Genomic DNA, 24,207 nt, shown 5'->3' on the forward strand with positions numbered 1-24,207 from the left:
AATGCATCGCAACCTGTCACTTAGTTGCAAAAGCAGGATTGCGGTCAGCTTGCACTTCTATGGTGGGACCTCCTTAAAGTATCCTAAAAGTGCAACTCTCAGTGAACGCTCGGAGGAATGCCCTGCGATTTTGTCAATAGCATCAAATATCGTTTCCGACGAGTGCCGCATACCAGGGTAGGTAGTCCCAAGTCCCTAGTCAAGTGAAAAAAATCAGTGAGTGGCACGGCGCAGTGTACACATCTCGTCTGATTAACTAGGTCCATCTTGGATATCCCCTCTGGAGCCTATGCAGATATTTGAAATGCACTAAGCGCAGCCTATAGTTGGAGTTCAGGGGCCTTGCTTTAGTGCAACAATATTTCCACTGCAAGATCCACAGCCCTCGCCTACTGGGCATCCTCACCGGTGCGATTTTCTGCATTCCAGTGTAGAGCCCCATGACCAGCATGAGCAGACATGCGCATGTAAGGATCGCCTCTAGTCCTTGGAACATGGGAGAGGCTGCCGGGAAGGAGTCATGAGCTGTCCACACGGCACCTCATAGCTGATAGTAGGTGGGTGTGTCCAGTAGTATAACTGCAGGGCCCTGTAGAGCCTGTTGCAGGGCCACAAAGATGCCCTCAGGATGCATGGCCCCCATGGACATCAGCTGTAGCTGATGCAGCGGAATAAGTAATTCAACCCCGCCCTCCACCATAGCTCATTCCATGCCCACACCGTGCAGGTCACAGTATCATTCAGTGTCTTTGGTTGCTCGGAGGCATGTGCAGAGCCATTGGGAGTGGGTACGGGGCAACATGGTTATGTTTGAACTGTGTACGGTAGAGCCAGTAGTCTGCAAATTGCACCTGCGTGCTGAAATAATACAAGTCCATATCTTGTGATCCTAGCCCTTCCTTCTCATTGGGAAGTATCATTATCTCTCTAGTCACTCAGGCTGTATTCTCGCCCACGCCAATCTCACTAGGTGCAACCTGAGCGCCTGCAGAAAGTACACCGGCAGAGGGAGTGGTAGGGTGGTAAAAGATAAAGAAATTTAGAGAGAACCATCATTTAGTAATGGCCAATCTCCCAGTCAATGATAACAGGAGCTTCAGCCAGCTCGCCACTCGCTTCCCAAGCCAGGGCATCTGTCTGCCATAGTTAGCTCTCCATAGCTTGTCCAGGTCACGTCTCAGCCAGATCCCCAAATATCGGACTGGTTTCCACATCCACTGCAGTGGGAACTCTGAGTGTATAAATAGCACCTCAAGGGATTGATGAGTCATTGAGAACTGTCTACGAATTGCCTGGACACAGCCATCAACTGGAATATAATTGATTTAGCCCGATAGATATTGATACATGTTATACCATCAAATCTAGTGAGCTTGCTGATTAGCTGGTCCAAGTTAACCTGCGGATCCCTCACATATAGAGTAACATCGTTTGCATACATGGTGTCATGTTACGGCGCCTTGCCGTTCCGTAGTCACCTCTAGACACGAGCAGCAGTGCGCATACTCACTTCCGGTTTCGAAGACCAGTAGCGGTCTAGTTGTTGACGGTCCTTCCGCTGCTATGAAGCACTTCCGGGGGACACGCATAAACTCTGCGTTTCCCGCCGGCTCGTTGCTTCGGATTCTTGCCGGTGTCCTGATGCAAGCTGTAGCCTGCTTTCCAGAAGACGACACGGGGAACGGCTGTTTCCTTGCGTTTGAGCTTGGTTTCCGCTACCTCGGAAACACCCGTTCCGGACTCCTGCGCTGGAGCGCGTTCAGGTATCCTATCCTTGCCGGCTGGTGAGGCTTTCCTTACGCGCCCAGGGACGCTTTCTGTTCTGATACATTTCCGCGCTAGAGCGCTATTATTTTGGGCATACATTTCCGCGCTGGAGCGCTTTGTTTTGTTTTATTGCATGCCAAGTACGCGCAGGAGCGCTATTACGTTGGACAACTCTTTTCCGCACTGGAGCGCTTTGTTTTTGGGGTCATTGATACACGCGCTGGAGCGCTTAATTACTGTGCATTATAAACCGCGCTGGAGCGCTTTGATTTTTGTTCATAAAACACACCCAGGGGTGTGTTTGCTTGCACTACATTGCCGCGCAGGAGCGCTGCTCTGCGAGCATACAGAAATACACTGTCACGCTATTTCCTTGCTTGATGTTAACAGCGCAGGAGCGCTTACCTTTGTTTGTTCTTACTGGAGCACCTATACTTTCATTGGCTGCGTGGTGTTCATAAACCTGGTGAGTTCATTTGTGGTTGGCTTTTCCCATAGAGTGTTTAGAGGTGTAGGTAGGAAGAAGGAGGGGTCTGGGTTTTCATGCTGACTGGGTCTCTCTTGTCTTCCCCTAGTTACCACCACGATTCTACCAGAACCACTTCCTCCAGTGTCCAACCCGTCTACTTTTGCTCCTTTCCCTGGTTTCACCTCATCCCTGCCGGGTACATCTCTCCGTACGGGTCAGGTGGGTACAGGGGCGGTAGCTCTTTTCGTCTCTGCGGAATCTCTTCACAAGCAGAGGTAAGCCTTGTGGGGAACCTGACACATTGATACTTGGACTCTACGGGGTGTATACAGCAAGCCTCAGTTTGAGTGGTGTTGTCGCAATCGTGCTGCCAATGTTTCAATTGCAATGTCAAATAATATGGGTGATAGAGGACATCATTGTTGGGTGACCCTCGATATTGTAAAAGGAGAGTTATTGCTCCCTTAATCCGCAGTCTAGCAACTGGCTGGGCATTTTGGAGGCATGAAAGTAGTGTGAAAAAAGGTAAGGCCATTCGGGCAAATCAAACGCCTTGGTGGTGTCCAAGAAGACCACTGCAGAACTGAGGCCGATCACCGTCACTAGCACGTTCAGTGCACACTTGTGTGTTATGGTTACTTCATGTAAAATTGTACTGTAGTGCTGATACAACTACTTACAAATAATACTCTATACTTTACCGGTTGAGACACTGTTGTTTTGTTACATACTCCACCCGGTCTCACCTGGGTTAACGGGTTTACTCCTTTACTTTGAATTCCTCTTTCAACAATGAGCATGGCCGAGAGGGCATCTCCAAATAGAGTTAGAAGCATTGTCTCAACTTAATCTTTGATTCGACCCAGCACTGTCGATTTTGGGACTTTGATTATGTGCAGATTATTCCTCTTTGAGAATGCTTCCAGGTCTTCCTTTTTGTTGTGGATTACCTCTAGTACGAGTTCTATCTGGAGCAGCTTCTACCCGGCCGAGTAGTGCACATCTTGCGCACCTGATGTGCGTTGATCTATCCGCTCCTCGTGCTTGTCTACCTTCTCCTTAAGTCAATTGAATCAGTCAGCCAGCATTTTTATTTTTATCACAATGAAAGTCAAGCTCTGCTTAAGGTCCATAGACATAGATCGAATGTCTGGCTCCTGGGATGAGTTTTCTCCGTCCCCCTGAGTCAGCTGGTGATCATCTGGCGGGCAAATCCGTTGTGCACGTTTGCCTGCGATTTTCGACGGAAAGCTTAGATTGTCTCGTGTCAGTTTCCCCATCTTGTACCAGGTGTAGCTTACCAAGCTCGAGGCTCATATTCACAATTGTAGAGCCCCCATCTGTTCACAGGCACTGTCAGGGTTCCGCCACAATCCTGGGAGGATAAGGGGGGCCACGAGCAGACCCCGCCAGTCCTAAAACTCTAAACGCCCAGCGCAACGGCCCACTTGCAGAATGGGCGGGCGGTTGCAGCCAGTGAGTCCATTTTCACCACTATGGTTTGCAAGTAGGCAGCGGCTTTAGGCACTGGTCAAGGACCCCACCTCACCCCGGGGTCCGATCCCTAGGAGAACGAGCAGGCCCAAAGGAGTCACCAACCACGCAGGTCCATTTATAGTCCAAGCTAGCTGTCCACGACTCCCCTCTCAGCTGTCACAAGGGATAGGAAAGCCTCCCTTCATTCAAGTCCCATGCATTGGGACCAAGGTATCAGACAAGTCCCAGTACTGTCGCCCAGTCCCGCAGGCCAGATCCCTATTCGGCTGTGGCCAAGGCACTGCAATCTCCTGCCTACTAATTCGCACGTGGCCCGGCCTCGCTATAGCCAGCCTTCCACGGTAAGAAGCGACAGGCCAAGCAGATGCCAGTTACCTTGAGTGGGCCGCTAGGGATCAGATGGCCCACGCTTGCATTTTCATACAGCCAGGCCTGGCCTTCCTTTCCACTTCGCACCTCACCTTGCTGGCAAACAGACTTTATTGATAGGCGCTCTCTATGCACTGACGCCTTCCTCTCCCAGGTGCCAAAAGCCACTCTGAGGAGCACTGCCACCAGCTCAGGGCCCGATGTAGGCAGTGATTGGCTTCTCACTGCAAGGCGTTATTCGTCTCACTTCTCCTTCCCAATTTTAGGCTCCTCTGGTGCAGTAAGTGAAGGAGTGTTTAGGCACCGCCGATCTAGCCCTGATGCCTCAGTTTATTTAGGATAAATAACAAAAAAGTGGCTCCTGCCAGCAGAGCCTAGCTAAGCGGCGGCCATCTTGTGGGGTGTACAGTATTTACCATGGGTTGAGCATGTGCGCTCAACTCATATTTCTTTAAGGTTGTCCCTCTTCTTTTCAAACTCCTTTCTATGTCTTCCAGTGTGCTACATTAATTAAAGTAACCTATTAGAAGTTTAGAGATATCCTAGCGCAGGGCAAGGTGGCCTGACACGTTATTCTGTTGATTAAAAGCATTGCAGAATTTGAATGCTATGTAGATTGTACTGCATCCCATTTTGCCAAGCTCCTGTATCTCAAGTTTAGGTTAGGCATGCTTCCTTTGGGTACATCCACTTTCAATGGTAAGACTAAAGGTTGGGCTAACAAAATGCTGCTATTATTTTATTATGATTGATGACACTGTCCTTTGATAACATAAATGGACATGTTTTTATTGGAAAACTGTTTATTTGTATATTTTATGGGTTCAGTACCTGAAATAAACAGGCATATTACACAATATTGTGGTCGAAATCTCGACCTACAAATATAGAGCATCCAAAACATTCATTACCGCTATATCATTAAGATAAGTATATTTAGGGAAGACTAGATTTACTGTTCTTAAATCTACATCTACTTAACTTGAAAAAATAGTGCTCGATATAGAGGAGTCAATATTTTTGTAGTTTTATACTTCGATCAGGATATAGTGACCACCCCTCCCCTACAAATCATTAACATATCAGTATGAATGAAATCAACCCTTTTCTGTTTACATCAGGGACTTGCTGCCTTACACACCAGGTCAGTATCTTTTCACTGAAGAGCAGAAAGGCTGATGAAGAAACATAAAGTAAGACTAAGATTAATGTACAAAACTTAAAGTGGAGGTCTTCAAAGAGTTCAACACTGTTATTAGTTTCCTAATTACAGTTTTGGACTAAGGGCAACAAACACCTTGGGGTTTATATGTGCAGCGTGTATATAGGGTAACAAGGGTCAGTGTCTAGGATTTGCAAGAACTTGGATAAGACTCTTAGGGAGGGTCTGGTAATTAAACAAATTAAATAAATATAAGAAATATACCCCACTATAGCCTTGAGCAAGGGGTCTACAACTGTGGTGGCAATTGTTGGTTGCCTGTAATGAATGTAGTGTGTATATTCTACCCCTTCCACATTCGAGTATGTTTCATAGCATCTATATGTTCACCCAGTACACCCAAGCAGTAATTTATGATCATTTCTATTATATTTAAATGGTAGTCAATAAAACAAACATTAGGAAAATAGCATATTGTGCCATTATATGTCCTGTTTCAAAAAGACATTGTAAAATACAAGTGGGAAGTAACAGCCGTTTTCTACAATGAAAAATGTAATTGTAATCTTAGTTCTCGCTCACAGAAATCTTGACTCCATTTAAAATTCAGCCTAAAGGAAAAAGTAAAAGAGAGGGGACACGTATATTTCCTTTCAATGCCCCAGGTTGAATTTCCATTCCCAGAAGGCATTCTCTGACATTTAAATGACACCTCATTTTACAACTAAAATAAAGCATAAGGATTTTAGTTAGCAGCCTAAGTCTAGTCTTGTAGTTTCCTAGGGAGGCAGATGGGTTGTGTATGAGTTCAGGGAAAGATCCAATTCTAGAGTACTTAGGGCCCGATTTAGAGTCTGGCGGTCTTGGACCGCCAGACTCGTGGTGGTGCAGTGGTGGCGGTCCTGCGTCCAGCTTTTTTGGACGGTCCACCACTACGCCGACTGTGCCAGGGAAACGCGTTCCCTCATGGAGGCTGTACCGCCACGGTCCACCAAGCATATTATGAGTTTCCCCTCCGCTAGCCTTTTCATGACGGGCTCACCGCCATTAAATGGCTGACAGGGTGAAACAAAAGAAGCCCTTTGGGCCCCCATTCCCCCACCGCCATGGGGATGCATTCAGGGGGGCACAACATGTGCCACCGTGTTTGCATGCACCCCAAGTTCCAAGGCGGTATGGACTTCACAGTCCATGCGGTTCTGGAACATCCTTTGGTTCCCATTGCAGAACCCGTTTTCATGGCACTGCCTTGGGAATGGCAAAAGAAAAGACAGGAAAATCCTGCCAGACAGAAGTTCAACTCGTAATCTGGTGGGCGGTCCCTGCACAACTTTGGCGGTGCTGAGCAGGCACAGAGCCGGTGCAACACTGCCAAAGTCTTAATCGGCCCCTTAGTTCGCATGTAATGAACATTTTTTCTCCATCAAGGGTGTCTTCACTCACAATCAAGAAAACTGCCAAGATTAATAAGCTCATGTCTATCTCAAGTGGGAAACAAAAAACAAAGAAGTACAAAAGAGGTGAACAGAGAAAAGATAAATGCCAGCTGACTGTTTTTGGAGCCAAGGTTTGGGCAGTACAGCCTCACAAATTATCGAAATAATTTTGAGATACCTTATTTGCACTTTTGAGGAATTACTATGTTTCTAAGCCTTTTGTTAACATGTTATTGTAAAAGATACCATCAAGCGGATAATGGGCTGCTTGGAGTTTGTCATTTAAGTGCAGTAGCTGACAACAGTGCCAACACTGATAATATTCCTGCTGGGGTGTTAGTTCTTCGTTCCTATTAATGGTTCTACGACATCAGCCACAGATTGAAATCCCAAAATCCTAAATATATACTGGACATAAGAAAGTTAAAAAGCTCTGTCATACAGCCTGTTTTTCAGAACATTTCCCTTTTTAGCTTTGTCATAGGTATACGATTCCTTCCATCCTGACATCAAAAACCAACTTGGAAACACTTTTCTCATAATGAAACAATTGTTTAGACTTTCTAATTCCTTTTCTTTTGGCTAGACAAAAGACATTTCTGTCTGTGTAGAATTATTTGTAAAAGACAGAGAGCCATTTTCTTAGTCTGGAATGGATGGCATTTAAGACTGACCTTCAGACAGATATTAAAGCACCAATATATCTTTTTTAATTGTACTTAAGTGTATTCGGTAGATATTTCGTAGCTGAAACTCTTACACTGAATTTGATCCCATATCCAGCACTTACTCTTCCTTGTCTGTGTTTAATTATTGCTTTCATTCTAAAGAAAAGGGGAGGCGAAGGCAATTCAACAAGCCATATACTCCAGAAAATCTCCAATCTGCTAATCAGAACCAATCAGTATTTGTGTATTGAATTTGACACAGTGCCATCACTGGCATCCTTTCTTCGAAGACAGGTAACAATCCAGCATATACAAACAACAGGCGCATCCCTAGGGTTCCTTTCCCTATCACTGACTCTGGCAACTGCTAGCATTGCCTTCTTATACTTGATCCATGACTACGCTGTCCCCATGTGTCTAAGACAATTGTTTCAAAATATAGGCTTGTTACTGGCATAATGCCTCACCAGATTAAAATTAAGTAGTCTACTAACCAACAACTTTATTGTGTTCACACAGACTGTCCAAAAAATAAAAACTGATGGTAATGGCCGATCTAACCCCTGCCATCCTGGTCAACATGTTTCATCTTGCATGCCTGGCACAACCTGGGTGAAGATCAATGAAGATCCCATGATAGAAAAGCATTGATGCTGGGGACAATTCCCAAAATGTTGTCTGAAATATCCCTGACTGGCCTCCCAAATCCCCGAACCTTAGCCAAAAGGCTTACTTTTTGTTTTTTTAACTAAGTATGGTACTTACCCTCTGGTCTGATTTTATTTTGGCACTGTAAAAGGCGAAAGCTTCTGGTTGGTCCACAAACAACTCATGCTGTAGCTGCTCAAATCTCTCTTGGTCATCATCACACTGGGACAAAGGAGATTAATTAAATTAAAGAACACACGTATACATTGTTTAAGGTTCCTGAGAAGAAACAGTACTAATAACACCTTGTTTTTCCCCAGCAATAGCATAGCAGTGTTTTTTAAACTGTGACCATGACCGTCAGTGGCAAGCCACTCTCAGCAAAGAAGGTATTCGGTGCAGCTATAGTTCTTAACTTGTGGTCGGATGACTGCTTAGGGTCTGCATGGCCAACTTAGGGGGTCTGCGATTGTTTTACAAAGTTAAATAATATCAAAATGAATAGGATAAAATTAATAAAGTATATACTAATAGGAAGCCAAATTTAAAAATTGAGACCTTTTTATATATTTGATTGTGAGCTGCACAAAATATTTTAATATTTGAGCATTTGCTTGGTGTATACTTGTTTATGGATTCTGGTGTATTGTTTTGCATTCAAATCATAGAAATTGCATAGACCGCGGGGGTCCTCGGATTTCAATAATGACTCAGTGGGGGTCCCCAGATTCCAGTAGTGATTCAGTTGGGGTCCACAGAAGTCAAAAGGTTAAGAACCGCTGCCGTACAGCAATGACCTAAGAAATACTAACGTAATTTGATTAAAATGTGGAAGCATATTGGTGACGAAAGTAAGCTGTACTAATTAAAAGAAGCATTCACTCCCATCAACGACTCTAATACACCTAGATAAATAGGAGGACTATAAAAGGATGAGAACGCTGAAGAAATGGGAGCAGCCTAGATTACTTAACCACATTCAACAGGCACACGCTCAAATGGTAATCGCCCAAAGGAGTTGTGCCCTTGGACTACTGAGGCAGGAATCTTAATGGCACCAAATATCATGGACACAATATCAAAGGACAACATATTGAAATATAAGTAAGTTTAGATTTCTATACCTAACTCCACATAAGTGTACTTGACAATATTTATGCCTTCAAGGTACAAAGATAGGAAGTTAAGAATATTGAATTTATACTTTCTCTATATGCACTCATCTTTTGATATTTTGTCCCTCGATATTCTGTTCATGATATTAGTGTATCTTGATATCCCTAGCCTCAATATCCAGCAGTACAATCCCAATGGATAACTAGAATCTGTCAGGAGGGAAACATACTCAGATTTTCATGAGTATGATGAGCAGCTGACCAACAAACAGGTCAAACAAGCTATGTGCAGGCGTAAGTCACATACAAGCAGACTTGATGGGGCGGGTCCCACTGTGTCACAGACCTGACAGCAAGTCAAAATTAACATTGAATCGAGCCTGTATCAGGCACAATACTCATGTCCTAAACTTTACAGGCAATTTCTTTGAATGAGTTCAGAACTGCAAACACTCTTAAGCCGGTGTCTACATTCATGTATTCAACTTCACAGACAAAACAGCTGACTGATTTCATGACTGCAAATATCCTTAAGCTAAGCAATGTCAGCGATACAGTCCCTATGGCCACGTGGCATGATTTAATTCCCCAAGTCTATTTGCTTTTTTAAGATGTTTTGTTTCTGTATTATTTTCTCATGCAACAAATGACTTTTGTATATAGTGAATATTGTGAAATGAGGTGAGGAGAAATGGAATGTGAGTGTGTGTGTGTGAGAGAGAGGGTACGGTGAAGGGAAGGAGATGCAGTAAAGTACATGCATCAGAAAGATGCAGAAAGAAAAAGGGCATAGAAAAGATAAAAAAAATTTATGTTCGATTAATACAAATCATTACACACAGCATGAGAATTTCCCACCCGCCCTACCCCATAACTTCGTTGCTGACATGATCACCCCATTCTGGTTCATTTACTTTCCCTACTCCCACAAGTAATCTATTTGCCAATACCTCTATGTTGGAAATTAACCTTTCTGCAGGGTCACCCCCAACGTTTTGCCTTTATCTTCCCCTTTTTTGCTGAATTCGTTTGTGTGGGCTTTAGGACTATGGGAACTTTACCAGTGCTAAAGTGCATGTGCTCTCTGCTTAAAACATGTTTACAATGGCTTATCCTTAACTGGTAAATTTCATGTGCACTACATGTGCCCAGGGCCTATAATCTAAATTCTGCTAGCTGGTCTGCAGCACTGGTTGTGCCACCCACTTAAGTAGCCCTTAAACACGTCTCAGGCCTTCAACTGCAGAGCCTGTGATTGCATTGTATACTGCCATGCTGACTTGGCATTTAAAACCCCTTGCCAAGCCTAAAACTCCCCTTTTATTACATATGTAACCTCTAAGGTAGGCCTTAGGTAGCCCATAAGGCAGGGTTCAGTGTAAGTAAAATGCAGGACATATACTTTTAATTTTAGAATGTCCTGGTAGTGGAAAACCCCCAAATTCATTTTCCACAGCTGTGAGGCCTACCCCTCCCATAGGTTAACATTGGGGATTCCTTGTTACATCTAATAATTGTAATTCCCAATTCGGAAGGAGGTAGAACTGTCCTGTTTAGTACCTATGGACTAGTAATGATAAATCCTCGTTAATGGTAAAGTCAAATTTATCATTACAGTTTTAAGAATGCCACTTTTAGAAAGTTGTTTTTTTGTGCTCTGCTGCCTGTCTCCAATAAACATCTGAGGGGGGTGACAGCTGAGCTTGTGCATTCCCTCTGGACAGTCACACACAAAGGGAGCTTAGGTGTGACTGATGGGCCATCCACATCCTGATGGGCCATCCTGGGCAGGATGGGAGGAAGGAGCTGGCCACAGCCTCACACTTAAACCTGAATAGGCTTTGTCCTGTCACCACATAAAGGACTGCTTAACCCCAAATGCATTCCAATTGCCACATATGGCTCACCGTTATGGGGCTATGTATCTCACGAAAAGATCCAAAGAGTGGAAAATGGGCTTTTGAGATGCCTTTTGTCTGTTCCTCAGTCCACCCTTACCTTTTTGATCCACTCTGAGGTGGCCCTGGACTACGTCACAGACAGGCTGAAATTGGCCCCATTAACATTCTGGGCAAAAACATGGCTCAATCAAGAATTAACTCTGAATCACGCTATCTTGATTGATGTCATGGCATTGGATCACGTAAAAAAAATACCCTGGCTGGAATACCTGAGAAATGCCTTCACACAGCTAGGACGCCCGGAACTCCTTCTGTCACCATCTAGCATTAGGAGGGAGGAAGTTAATTGGATTAAGAAGCACTTTATAGATAGGGCTAGATTGGCTCGTGAGGAGCAGGAATTGTTGAAACCTACAGTTAGATTGAACTATATGCTATCAATTTCCCCCTCACTTGAGCCATATCTTAAAATCGTAACCAAACCTTTTCATAGATTTTTATTGACCACATTTAGATTCAACCTGATTCATCTTTCCCTGGGTAGCTACCAATCATGGACCAAACCAGAAGGGGGTCCACCTTGTAACTGTGATAAATTTTCCCAACAAGATACTATGCATTTTATCATGTTTTGCGGGTTTATTCGGTCATAAGGAAAAAACATTTGTTACCAATCCTGAGAGAGTCCGGCTTTATTCAAGTCAGGCCCGCACTAACCTATCTCCAGTTGTTGAGTAGCACCCGCATCATATTTTGTGTGGCCAGTTTTCTAGTGGCGGCAATTAGAACTAAAATAAATAATGTGCCACCTAACGTATTACCTTAACTAACTGTATTATATACGCTGATTCTAACTTGACTAACTGCAGTGTATCTGTCTATAAGGGCCCTGTACTGAGCTTGTAAATATATGAATTATCCGTTTTTATGTATGTATGTAAATCTTTTATGCCTTTTAGGATTTTAACAAATCGAATAAAGTGTATTTGACTGACTGACTGCTTAACCCCCTGCAGTGAGTCTCTTTGAAGTCTCCACCACTTCAAAGACACAACTCGGTATGAGTACCGGATCTCTGACACCACCAACTCAGTACACTTCTGGACCTGTGGATACCCTGCCAGGAATAGGGACTGCAGTGCTGCTGAAGGACTGCCACTCAGATGGACTGCTACTCTAAAAGAACAGTTGTTCTGCTGTGCTGACCTGCCTGTTGCACTCCTTGTCTGGGTGATAAGGATTGGACCTACCCCAATTGAATCCAGAATGACTCCAAGTACTTGTCTGCTTCCCTCGTGTTCTGATGTCTTAGGAACATCAAAAGCTTCCAACAACCCTGCTACAGCACCTGGACTCTGCTATCTGTAAGTCTGATCCTGCCAAGTGGTGCCAATCCAGTCCTGGGGCCTTGGAAGTGGGTATAAAGTGCTACTCCATCAGAAATCCATGCATCAACACTGTTGCGCCACTAGGAACAGGCGCATCTCCATTGATGCTGCTGTGAGAATCGAGTGCATTGCATCGCTGACTGCACCATGCTCCATCTACATTCCAGATGCATGTTCGACTTTGTTGGCTTGGAGCCGACACATCGCCTACATCCCAATGATTGACGACAATGTATCACCTCCTTTGTGCCTCGCATCCTTCCTCGATGTAGACTTAGCTGCGAACCAAGGTGCTGTTTTCAGGGAGCCAAGGCTGGTCCCTGTATCTGACCTATGGTCCATCACAGTTGTCTTGAACCTTGGGATTTGACCGGATCTACCGCGTCCAGATTGCTTTGGTTATCACTTTATGCTTTTAAGCACTACATTTCAGTTTAATCTTTAAAAAATCGTAACTCGGGTTCTACTTGTTAAATATTTGTCAATTTGGTCTTGTTTTGTTCAATACATTAAGCCCTATTTTTCTAACTAGGTGTGGTATCTTTTAATGTGGTGTTTTCACTGTTTTACTGTTTGAAGTGTTACATAAAAACTTTACGCATTGACTCTTAAGCTAAGCCTGACTGCTCTGTGCCAAGCTACCAGAGGGTAAGCACAGATTAATTTAGGGTGTGTATCTGACTTACCCTGACTAGGATTGTGGTTCCTGCTTGGGCAGGGAGCATACCTCTGCCAACCAGAAACCCAATTTCTAACACCATATTAAAAAGTCAACATTAAAAGCCAAATATTGTCCTGCTGATTTTCTGCTCCATTGTCATTTTACGGTTTTGGTTCATCTGTTGCACCAGGCTCATATTTCACACAATCCCCCTAATTGCTGGAGAGTCCCAAAATCCTACATCACAAAAGTGCTCCATGACAAATGTCTGTGCATCTGGCTTTAAAACAATCTGCATATATTCAAAGCTGGTTTAAACACATGCCAGAGGTTCCCTATTCGTCAATACACCAGTTAAAATGTCACCATTAAAAGCCAATTGTTCGCCTGCTAATTTTCTGCTCCATTATTGTCATCTGGTCTTAGGTCCATTGTCATACAAAACCCATATTACCCACAATCACACTAATTACCAGAAGATCCCAAAGTGTCACTTTAGTCTTTCCATGGGAAGCTAAAATATCCCAAAGTGTTTAGTGCAAAAGTGTCTATGTGTTTGACATTACCACATGATGAAGAGGTGTCCTCTACTGGTGTCATTCGGTTTGTTGTTTAGAGTTTAATGTCAAGTCATTAGATGATTAGGTGGGAAGAAGTGTCTAGCAGAGTGAGAGACGCAGGGAAAAAGTTGTGTGGTTGGTAAAACAGGAATGATTGAGACATTCCAAAGACCCCTATCCCTTCCACAGACGTAAGCAAGATTTAATTCAGTCTTATACATTCAGAATTTAAATATTTTCAGTTCTAATTATACACAACAAAATCACTGCTTTACTGACATTTGATAAATTAGTAACAACAATGATTTTGTTGTGAAGAAATAGAAAACAAGCATGGCAAATCCAATAAGTCTGGCTTATTTTAGGTTTACATTCGCTGTTGTGAGCTGTATCTGGATACAGTAATAGAAAACTCACAGCGAGGCACCTAAATACTGGTTGGGTGTCACGCTCAGTTCATATGTTTTAAGCAATACCCCAAGTTTTATAGGGCACACCTCCTCAGAAGTACACCCTGTTATGCTTTTCTGGCCGCACCCTCTTTAGAGGCCCGACAACTTTTTCCTTACTAGTTAAAGGACTGATTTGAGAGGAGCCTTTGGAGACAGATTGTTAAAAAATAAGGGAGAAAAGGCAACTTCTCTAGAGTGTCTTGTGACACCAGAATTATTGATTATTACAGTGAGAAGTAGAAAGAGTCATCCTTCAGAGACCCATAGTACCTGCTAAATATATCTCCCAGTGTTTTGAGGCCCGAAGATGTAGTGGTTTTGGAGAGTGACATCATTGAAATCATTATAAATTATACATTTTTGGCAGCTGCTAGGTTTTCAGGATGGGTGATCCTTGTGAAATATATAGGAAACATTCCAGTTATTAGGAGGGTCAAGGTGGGTCCAAAGAGGGTAACACTCTATAAACGAAGGTGAGTTGAGAGGTGTGCGTTATAGGAAACACAACTGTAGTTCAGAAGGCAAGGGAAGGGTGAATAACATTTTATAGTGCTGCATTCCATATGTAGATTAAGAGATCCGGGTAGGATTGCAGTAGAGTCAGACTTGTCTCACATTGCTCTTTCCAAAAGGCTAGTGGGCCTTCAGTAGTCCGTCACCTGCCAGATTGGCATCTGTTTCTAAAACGTTCAATTTGGGGTGGACAGCACTGCTTCCAAAGATGAGCGTATCCCTGCAGCGCTTCTTCCAGAGCTTCATATTTGTCATATTGCTTTATATTGACCATTTTCTCCTTCTCTAACTTTTTAATGTATTTCTTATCCCAGGAGAAAATATCAGAGCTTTCACACGGGGGATGAGAATGAAAGGCACTTCTTGCCAAGAGTAAGCGCTGGTGTACAAAAGTGCATGGATAGAGGTGTGTTCGGTTGACTGTGGAGGAGCGAAGAATACACTCTTGGATAGGCATTTATTTAGTTGTGTGGGAAAGAAAAGCTTGCACTGTGTTGCCTGCACTGTTCCTCTCTGAGTGCCTGCCTTTTGTCTGTTCTCTATGCTTGCACTACTGCTACTTGTTCTGTAAAGTTATTGGTTGTATGATGGAAACGTGCAATACTGATGAGTGTATTGTAGCTGCACTGTTTGCAAAGGAAGCTTGCACTGCAGCTGTCTGTGTTCTGTCTATTCTGTGTGTGAAGCGAACTTAGATGCTGCCACCAGCACTTATTTGTTAGGTGAGGGAATACTAGCTTGCACTGCTGCTGGCCATCCTGTACCTGTGTTATGTGAGCGGACCCTTCACTGCTGCCAAAAGATTCATCTAGTGTTTATTTGTGTGTGTGTGCTCGTAGGCATGGACTGCTGCTGCAGATGATGTCCTTGCTCTATGTATGTTAGGAAAGCTTGCCTTGCTTACGGCTAGATCTGTATGTGCTCTCTGTGTGTGCAGGAAGCTTGCACAACTGCCATGTTCTGTACATGTATGAGTGAAGAAGTCTTATTCTGCCCATTATAGTACTTATTCAATGTATATGCAGGAAGCGTGAATAGCTGTTACCCAGTACTGTACTAGTTCTGTGTGTGTAAGCAAAGCTTGCACTAGTTCACCTCATGCTGCTCATCCTTTGTGTTTAAAGGTGGCGTTATCAAGTGCTGCTCAGTGCCACACTTGTTCCATGTCTTGGAGGCAAGCTGCTTGCTATGCCTGTGAGCCAATGAATGGATGCTCTGATGATGCCTCTTCTGTGTGAAAGAAACTTCCAGCAATCATTTGCTTCAACTTGAAAGTGGTTTACTCTCTCTGTAAGGAATAATTGCTCATAGGTAAAAATCAAAAGAATATGTTCTCGGGGGGGCATGGTCTCGCGCCGCAAGTAGATGGCGGCTCGGCTGTGAGCTCCGTTTGTATGTGGAACTCCTTCACTGAATGCAGCCGTTTTTCTGAAGCCTACCGGACATACCAAGGTGGAAATAGATGCCTGAAGGGTCGGAGCGGCGACTGAAGCTGTTCTGACCGATTTATCCTCAAGGTAAACCGGCCTTTCTGTCATGAAATGCGCAGCAATTTCTTTTGTATTATTTCTTTTTTTTATTGCATCTCCATTACTCTCTTTCACATATTATTGGCATGAGAATAATTATTCTCCAACAGGAATGTTCTGTCACATTTGCTTTACACTCTTAATGTCATGAACTCAACATGTAAAGCATATTTATTTACTCTTCTGCATCAAATCCCGGCAAGAATATTTATTATCCTATTCAATATGAATATTCAGGATGATGCTGCTTTCTACTTTCTCTGAACTTTTTACCTCTATTTCCCGCAAATGACTGTTTTTTACCTTTTTTTTTTATTATCATACTATTGTCACATCTTCTAGCCTCACGACAATTGGACATTAGTTCTAAATAATTGCTATCGACGTTGTCTCCACTTGGTTCCTTGTCTTACTAATATCAGAGTGCAGACAAAGGGTGACGCAATGTTTCTCTGGAACAAGTTCTTCGCTTTGCTTTCTTTTCTTATGGAGTCTCATTGATTAGTGGCGTATTTCCAATAAGTATATGGGCACACTGAAATCTTTATTAAAAATGACATCTCATTTCAAGATGGCCAATGAGGCACCAACTTCAGTCAGAGCATCATCTTCAGGCACCAAGCCACAAAGAGCTAAAAATGATCCTCCATCACCCATTTTATCTTCTCAAAAGCCGGTACTTGACATCATTCTGGATGAGGTGAGGGGGCTTAAGTCTTTTATGTCTACAACTAATGAGAAGCTTCAACAAATAGAGGATCGATGGATTACTATGGAGGCTAAGGTATAGGATATGGAGCAACGCATCAGTGATCTAAATGATGTATCTACTAAAATTCCAATTTTGGAACAAGAAATTCATCGTCTCAAAATCCACACTGAGGACCTTGAAAATTGTAATAGACACAACAACCTACGTCTTTATGGTCTGCCAGAAAATCCTGAAGGTTCGGATATGCTCCTCTTCTTAATGAAATTCCTGTCAGAACTCCTAGAGCTTCCTCCAGAACCCTCATTGATTATTCAGCGAGCTCATCGACTTGGACGTCTTCAACCCCATGCATCAAAACCTAGAGGAATTATTATGTTGTTTTTGGAATTTACTGACTAGATGCGAGTCCTATCTGCAGCCAAATGGTCTGGGCACAACATATTCTTATCACAAGATCTTTCTACCGCTACTAATGCAAGAAGAAAGGAATTTTTAGCTCTTCGCCCTCAAATGAGACAATTGAATGTTCTATATGGTATTCTTCATCCTTGTTTGTGTAAAGTTACTCACGATCAATCAATCAAATAATTTGTAAAGCGCACTACATACTCGCAAGGGTTTCAAGGTGCTGGAGGGGGGTGCTGTTGCTATTGGTCGAACAGCCAGGTCTTGAGTTGTCTCCTGAAGGTTAGAAGGTCTTTGGTTTGTCGTAGGATGAGGGGGAGGGTGTTCCAGGTCTTGGGGGCGCGGTGGGAGAAGGATTTGCCTCCGGCTGTGGTTTTACGGATGCGTGGGACGGAGCGGAGTTTCCTGTTGGATACGTAGAAGAAGAGTCGGCTGTTGAGATAGGCTGGGCCGGTCTTGTGGAGTGCCTTGTGTGCGTGGATCAGGAGCTTGAAGGAGATTCTTTTGTCGCAAGGAGCCAGTGCAGGTTCCTCAGGTGGGGGGTGATGTGGTCGCGGCGCGGGACGTCGAGGATCAGGCGTGCAGAGGCATTCTGAATTCTTTGCAGTCTGTTGATGAGCTTGGTCGGGGCTCCGGCGTAGAGGGCGTGTCCGTAGTCAAGTCTGCTGCTGACTAGGGCCTGGGTGACTGTTTTCCTAGTGTCTGTCGGGATCCATCTGTAGATCTTGCAGAGCATACGGAGGGTGTTGAAACAAGTGGAGGAGACAGCGTTGAATTGTTTTGTCATGGGTGGTGGGTGCCCGGGGTGTCCCCAGTGATGCAGGCCACCAAGAGTCATCCCATGCTGAGGGGTTGGGCCCGAGGATGAGGATCTCTGTCTTTTCTGTGTTCAGTTGTGTGTCGTCGGTGTAGGAGATTATGTTGAGGTCGTGCTGTCGGACGATGCGTGCGAGAGGCGCCATGTAGACTTGAACAGCATCGGGCTAAGGGAGGATCCCTGCGGGACACCGCCGATGATTTCGGAGGCTTCGGATCGGAACGGGGGAGGCAGACTCTCTGGGTTCTGCCAGAGAGGATGGAGGAGGTCCAGGGCCTTGTCTCGGATCCCTGCGACGTGGAGTGTGTGCGTAGTGTGCTGTGGCAGACGGTGTCGAAGGCGGCGGAGAGGTCCAGAAGGATGAGGGCCGCCGTCTCGCCGTTGTCCAACAGGATCCTGATGTCGTCTGTGGCGGCGATGAGGGCGGTCTCGGTGCTGTGGTTGCTGCGGAAACCTGACTGGGAGGGGTCCAGGATGCTGTTGTCTTCGAGGTAGCGGGTGAGCTGGATGTTGACTATATTCTCGATAACCTTAGCTACGAACGGAAGCAGGGAGATGGGCCGGAAGTTTTTCAGTTCGCTCGGGTCCGCCTTGGGTTTCTTCAGTAGGGCGTTGATCTCGGCGTGGTTTGAGCTCTCAGGGAAGGTTGCGGTCTTGAAGGAGAGTTTGATGTTGCGTAGGTGGGGGGCAATGGAGCTGCCGGCTTTGTTGAAGATGTGGTGTGGAACAGGGTCAGACGGCGAGCCGGAGTGGATTGTGCCCATGGTGTTGATTGTGTCTTCGATGCTCATGTTGGCCCAGGTTGTCAGGGACTCTTAATCGGTGGGGTGTGGTGGTTCCCGCGTGTTGGGGCCTGTCGGGATCGTCTGGGGGTTGAAGTGTGGAATTTTAGTTCGTGTACTGAACATCATCTACGCCATCTTGCAGACTCACGTATGAACATACACGACAGCCATTTTAGGTACCATGGTCTCCCTGTTCACGATCACCCGTCAGCACACTTCCCTGACCCTGCAAGCATCCCCCATGCACCCTGACCGCCCCCGCTCTCACATGCACAAGTCATGAACCCTTCTCCTTCTGCATGACGCTTTCATGAATGAATCACACCCCGCGCCTGACCAACACCTCCTTTCCTTTCATGAATACCCCTCTTTGGATAAACCCTTCCTCCACGCTCGATTGTCCACACCGATCCTTCCTTTCATGAATATCTCTCCTTTGATGACCCCTTCCTCTGAGCCCGATTGTTTGCACGGACCGCTGGTCATCCCTTAGCCCGAGGATACAGTTTATTACCCACTACTGTATGCACTCGCCTCTCTTGAAAGGAGCCACTATTGATCATGACCTCCCCAACCCCAGAGATTCGATCAGGCGCACACATTCCAAAGGAATCGGCAGAACACTCAGCTACGTGATAGCCCCCTCCCATTGTATGAGGGGTAAGGGCCTCTACTGTTGTCATGTGTTGGAGTGGGCCGGAACTGGGTGGGTGCCGGGGATGTCATCCTCATACTTCACAATGTCTTTGTTGTAATAAAGAACGTTCACATGTCTTAAACCAGTGTATAAAAGACGAGGCCCCAGAGAGGCTGGGAGAGCACCTCGAGACGATACCTTGTTGTCCGATCTGACGTGTTCCAATCCGTCGGAATAAAACTTGTTTCCTGTCTTCCTATCTCCAGCGCCTGCCTCTTTATTGGATAACTTCGTATGGTATTAGAGGCGTTTTACGCCGGGCAAATTTAACCTAGGAAACATCAACTAAATCGCCTGACCATTTTGAATTGATCTTTATCAATTGGCGCCCAACGTGGGGCCCATCAGCGACACGTGGATCCAGTGGGAGAGGTCCCGACGACAGAGTGAACGACTGCAACGATCGGGAGAGCTCCTGTCCGATAGACCCTCGTCTGACAGCCGATCATCTGGACTTCACTGATTCCGAGCAGACCTCTCCCGAGTGATCTACGGTCCTGACTGGGAACCACCAGGAGTGCCGCGATAGCAACAGAGAGTAGAGGACGATCGGGCGCTGGAGGCGGAAGACGAGAAACTGTCCATGCGGTCCGGGTAAGGTCGTGATACACGACAACTTGCGAAATTGATTGTACGATTGTTTGAAAATACTAGTATTACTCATTTTATTGTCTCTGAGAGATTCTCTATTTGCAAACAAGCACAGAGTCGCCATACTCTGTTTAGTCTTTGCAGATAGTGAAGGGTAGGTAACGCGGACTTTTGTCCCTCATTGTAATCTGCCGTGCCTATTTTTCTCCCCATTGATTGATTGTTTGAATCGAGCATTGAGTTGTTCGAAGTTGGTTCTCTTAAGGATCTTCTCTGCTTACAAACGGGGAAGAATAGGAATATTCTCTCTCCCTTTGTAGAAAGTGAAGGGTAGGTAACGCAGGCTTTTGCCCCCATTGTAACCCGTCGTGCCTACTTCATTCCTCATTGATTGATTGTTTATCCAAACATTGACTGTTTGGAATTGGTTCCTTCTGGAGGTATTCTTTGTTTGCAAACAGCGTAGAATAGAATATTCTGTCCAGCCTTTGCAAATAGTGAAAAGATAGGTAGTGCAGGCTTTTGCCCCCCATTGTAATCCGTCATGCCTATCTTCTCCCCATTGGTTAGTAGTTGGGTCAACCCGGACCGCTTATTAGAGATGGACCATCCAGCTCCATTGGAAGGCACCCCTAATAAGGACATGTTTACTAAGCAAGGACTAGTCGCTATAGCTTATAGTAAGTTATGGCATAAATATACAAAAAAGAATCCCGAAAGTCAGTGGCCACTGATAGGTTCTTTTGATGAAAATAAAATAAAAACGTTAGAAGCAGCTGTAAAAATAAATAAGGCAACGCCCACTATGCTCGATAGTATTGGCATGTGGCGCAAAGAAGCAGAACAGTGAAGGAAAAGAGAAGAAGCAAAAATAGTGAAAGAGTTACGAAAAGCAGCCCATCTGGCCGCAAACGAAATTGATGAAGAAATAAGAAGAAGAGAGGAAGTTAAACAAACACAAGAATAAGGACTGGCAGGCCAATGCCCTGTCAGGACCCCCCCTACGCTCTACCCGGAGATGCCCTCCAAACAGCGGGCAAATGACGAGTAACTGCTCGGTCCTCCAATTATCTACATGCCCCCTCCTTATGCTCCCTGCCAGCCTCTAGCACAACACTCACCAGTTCAGAGTGCAGTTGAGGGTAACCATAGCGCTAGTGCCCCGACTCTTAAAGCCTTCGCACCGGCCGCATTGGTAGCAACACCAGATGAACTCGAGACTGGCAAACAACTAACAGCCAGACCAAATAGGTTGAGCAAAGATGAGCGGGATGGAATCGACAAGATAGCAAAAACATTGGTAGAACGGAAGGAGAGCGAAGAATATACGATGAATATTCACAACTCACATGCCGGTAGTCACAGACGGTATTTCATTCTGCGGTTCAGCTACCACACCCTGAACGCATACGAGGATAGGTACCAGAATAAGGGTCCTGCAAAACTGACGACTCTATATAGAAGGGTCGATGTTGGAGATGGGACTGAGAGCGATGTGACGGACCTCTTCATGCAAACGCTTGAGGTCTTCTGCCACCTCGCGGAACAGAAACCAGAGGTCAAGATCACAGTCCCTGAGACGATTGAGCCTTCATTAGTAGCAGCCAACACTATGATGCCTATCAGAGAAGCCGCCCCCTACTGGGTTCCCCCAAGATGTCAGGGAACAAACGATGATATCAACCACGCAGATGCAAAGGGGAGGGTTGTGTATAATTGGGTTTACCAACCATGGGATCGGCAAGATATTTTAGCTTTTAGGCAAACCCTGCCCGATTTAAGAAAGAACCCTACAGCATTTTATACCAAACTAGGCACAGCCTTGGGCTCAACTATAATGACTCTATCGGACATTGATTTGTTTTTCGGGTTGTGTCTGCCGGCCGATGTGTGGAAGCAAATCCGGAAAGCCGACCACACGGATCTGTTCGGACACACCTGGAAACAACTCAATGAACTAGATGGGCAGCGAGAGCCCGGAAAGAAACCTGTAAAAGACATACTGGAACTCCCAGACAAAATAGTGCAGAAACTAAAGACATTGATCCCAGAGAAGAAGGTAGACTGGTCGGTAGTCACGGCTTGCCGTCAGAAACCCCAGGAAGACGTATCAGAATATTTCTCTCGATTTGAAACGGTGTTCTCCGACTACAGTGGCCAAGACATGACCACCGCAACCGGACAACACCTATTCGTGCAAAACTACGTAAAAGGGCTATCGCAAGAGGTCTCCCAAAAGTTACAGACGAGTGAGAGTAGTTCGGGAGCCTCCAAACCTGCAGCTATCCTTCAGATGGCTCAGTATTATGAACACCAAAAGAACGAGAGCGAGAGGGCGAATGAGAAAAAGAAAAAGTACTTAAAGGAACGAGTGATGATTGCTCAATTACAGGGAGTGACTACAGGAAGGGAACGGTATAGGGGGAACTACCAGTCGAATGCCCCTAGGAATCCACCCACTAAAGACCGCAACCCCACACCCGGTGCTCCACGAACTGACCTCGATGAGAACCAGTGTGCATTTTGCAAAGAATTTGGACATTGGAAGTCCCAATGTCTGGCCCTTCGGGAAATGATTAAAAATAAAGAGACAAGGGACATGACAAATGGCCCCAAAACTGGAGGGCAGGGGCGAGGGCAGGCCCACGACACCATCAATGACCGACCTGGCAGATCAAACACATTTGACCGCCCCGACAGAATCAGTGCCAACAGTCCGACTACAACAATGCTCACGACTCTGCATAGGACTGCCAGGGGCAAGGGAGGGATCCAGTCGAGCTCTGTGTTGACCAGCAAGGTCCTTACGTCACTGCTAAGGTCCTGGGTACGAAGTCTCCATTCTTGGTAGACACTGGAGCGACACGTAGTGTATTATCAAAGCGACTGATTCCAAGGGCACCCTTGTCTGGCTCACACATTACATCGATAGGTTTCGATGGAACGCCCTCCACCAACCCCCTGTCTGAACCTATCTCCTTTGACCTAGGAGACAACCCCACTGACACAACATTTCTGCTCTCCTCCAACTCCCCTGACGCCATTATGGGTATTGATTTACTGAAACATTTCCAAGCCACTATTAGGTGTTCCCCGGATGGAATCCGAGTCATCCTGTACGACAACCCGAGCATGCCCAGACCCTACCCTGCAAGACATATGCACACCATAACAGATGCTGACCTATCCTCACTCGATACCCTACCCCTGTACCTATGGGCCAGAAACGACTCAGATGTAGGACGAATGATGATCGATCCTGTACACATAACTGTTCGACCAGATGCAATACTCCCGAAACTCCCACAGTACCGGATATCGCCCGAAGGCGAGAAGGCATTGGTAGCGATTATTCAGTCCTTGGTAGATGCAGGAGTGGTAGAGGAAGTGGTTAGTAATGTCTGCAATAGCCCTATCCTACCCATTGTTAAGAAGCAAGGTGAGGTAGATGAGAAAGCATACCGCTTCATCATCGACCTGCGAGAAGTCAACAAAGTGGTGGTACCACAATACCCCGTAGTCTCAGACATCGCCACCATTCTGACTCTTATCCCGTCCACCGCCACCACCTTCACCGTTATTGATCTTAAAAATGCATTTTTCTCTATCCCCATCCATCCAGACAGCCGCTATCTCTTCGGCTTCACTTTAAAAAACCGTTCATACCGATTTTGTAGAGCTCCCCAGGGCTACACTGAAAGTCCCAGCATTTACAGCCAGGCCCTCAAAAGACAGCTGGACGCCGTCCAGCTACCAGATGGAGTGGTGTTGATCCAATATGTCGATGATATCCTTTTGGCGGCCGACACCACTCCGCTTGCAATCACAGCCACTATCCAACTCTTGCACTTTCTTGCGGAAAATGGCCACAAAATCTCCAAAAAGAAACTGCAGTTCTGCCAGTCCCAAGTAACATACCTAGGCCATCTCCTGTCCAAAGAAGGGAGGAAACTTACGCCCGACCGAATCCAAACCATCCTGGACACCCCCATTCCCAAAACACAGAAACAAGTCCGTTCATTAGTGGGCCTTACCTCTTTCTGCCGACAATGGTTACCGAATTTC

The 24,207-nt window shown here is 45.4% G+C and overlaps 1 protein-coding gene across 3 annotated transcripts in view; it reads right to left on the reverse strand.

The window, feature by feature from the left end:
- Nucleotides 1-24,207, reverse strand: part of KIF9 (kinesin family member 9) — a 691,235-nt gene that overhangs the window by 27,538 nt on the left and 639,490 nt on the right. For 2 of the 3 annotated variants that reach the window (XM_078664228.1, XM_078664230.1), the window contains one exon: nucleotides 8,134-8,238. The exons of the other annotated variant lie outside the window; for it this stretch is intronic. In XM_078664228.1, the coding sequence (XP_078520354.1) occupies nucleotides 8,134-8,238 (105 nt within the window). The remainder of the gene's footprint in view (nucleotides 1-8,133; nucleotides 8,239-24,207) is intronic. 3 annotated transcript variants of the gene reach the window in all.

The sequence above is a fragment of the Lissotriton helveticus genome, chromosome 10 (assembly GCF_964261635.1).
Source record: "Lissotriton helveticus chromosome 10, aLisHel1.1, whole genome shotgun sequence".
NCBI lineage: Eukaryota > Metazoa > Chordata > Amphibia > Caudata > Salamandridae > Lissotriton > Lissotriton helveticus.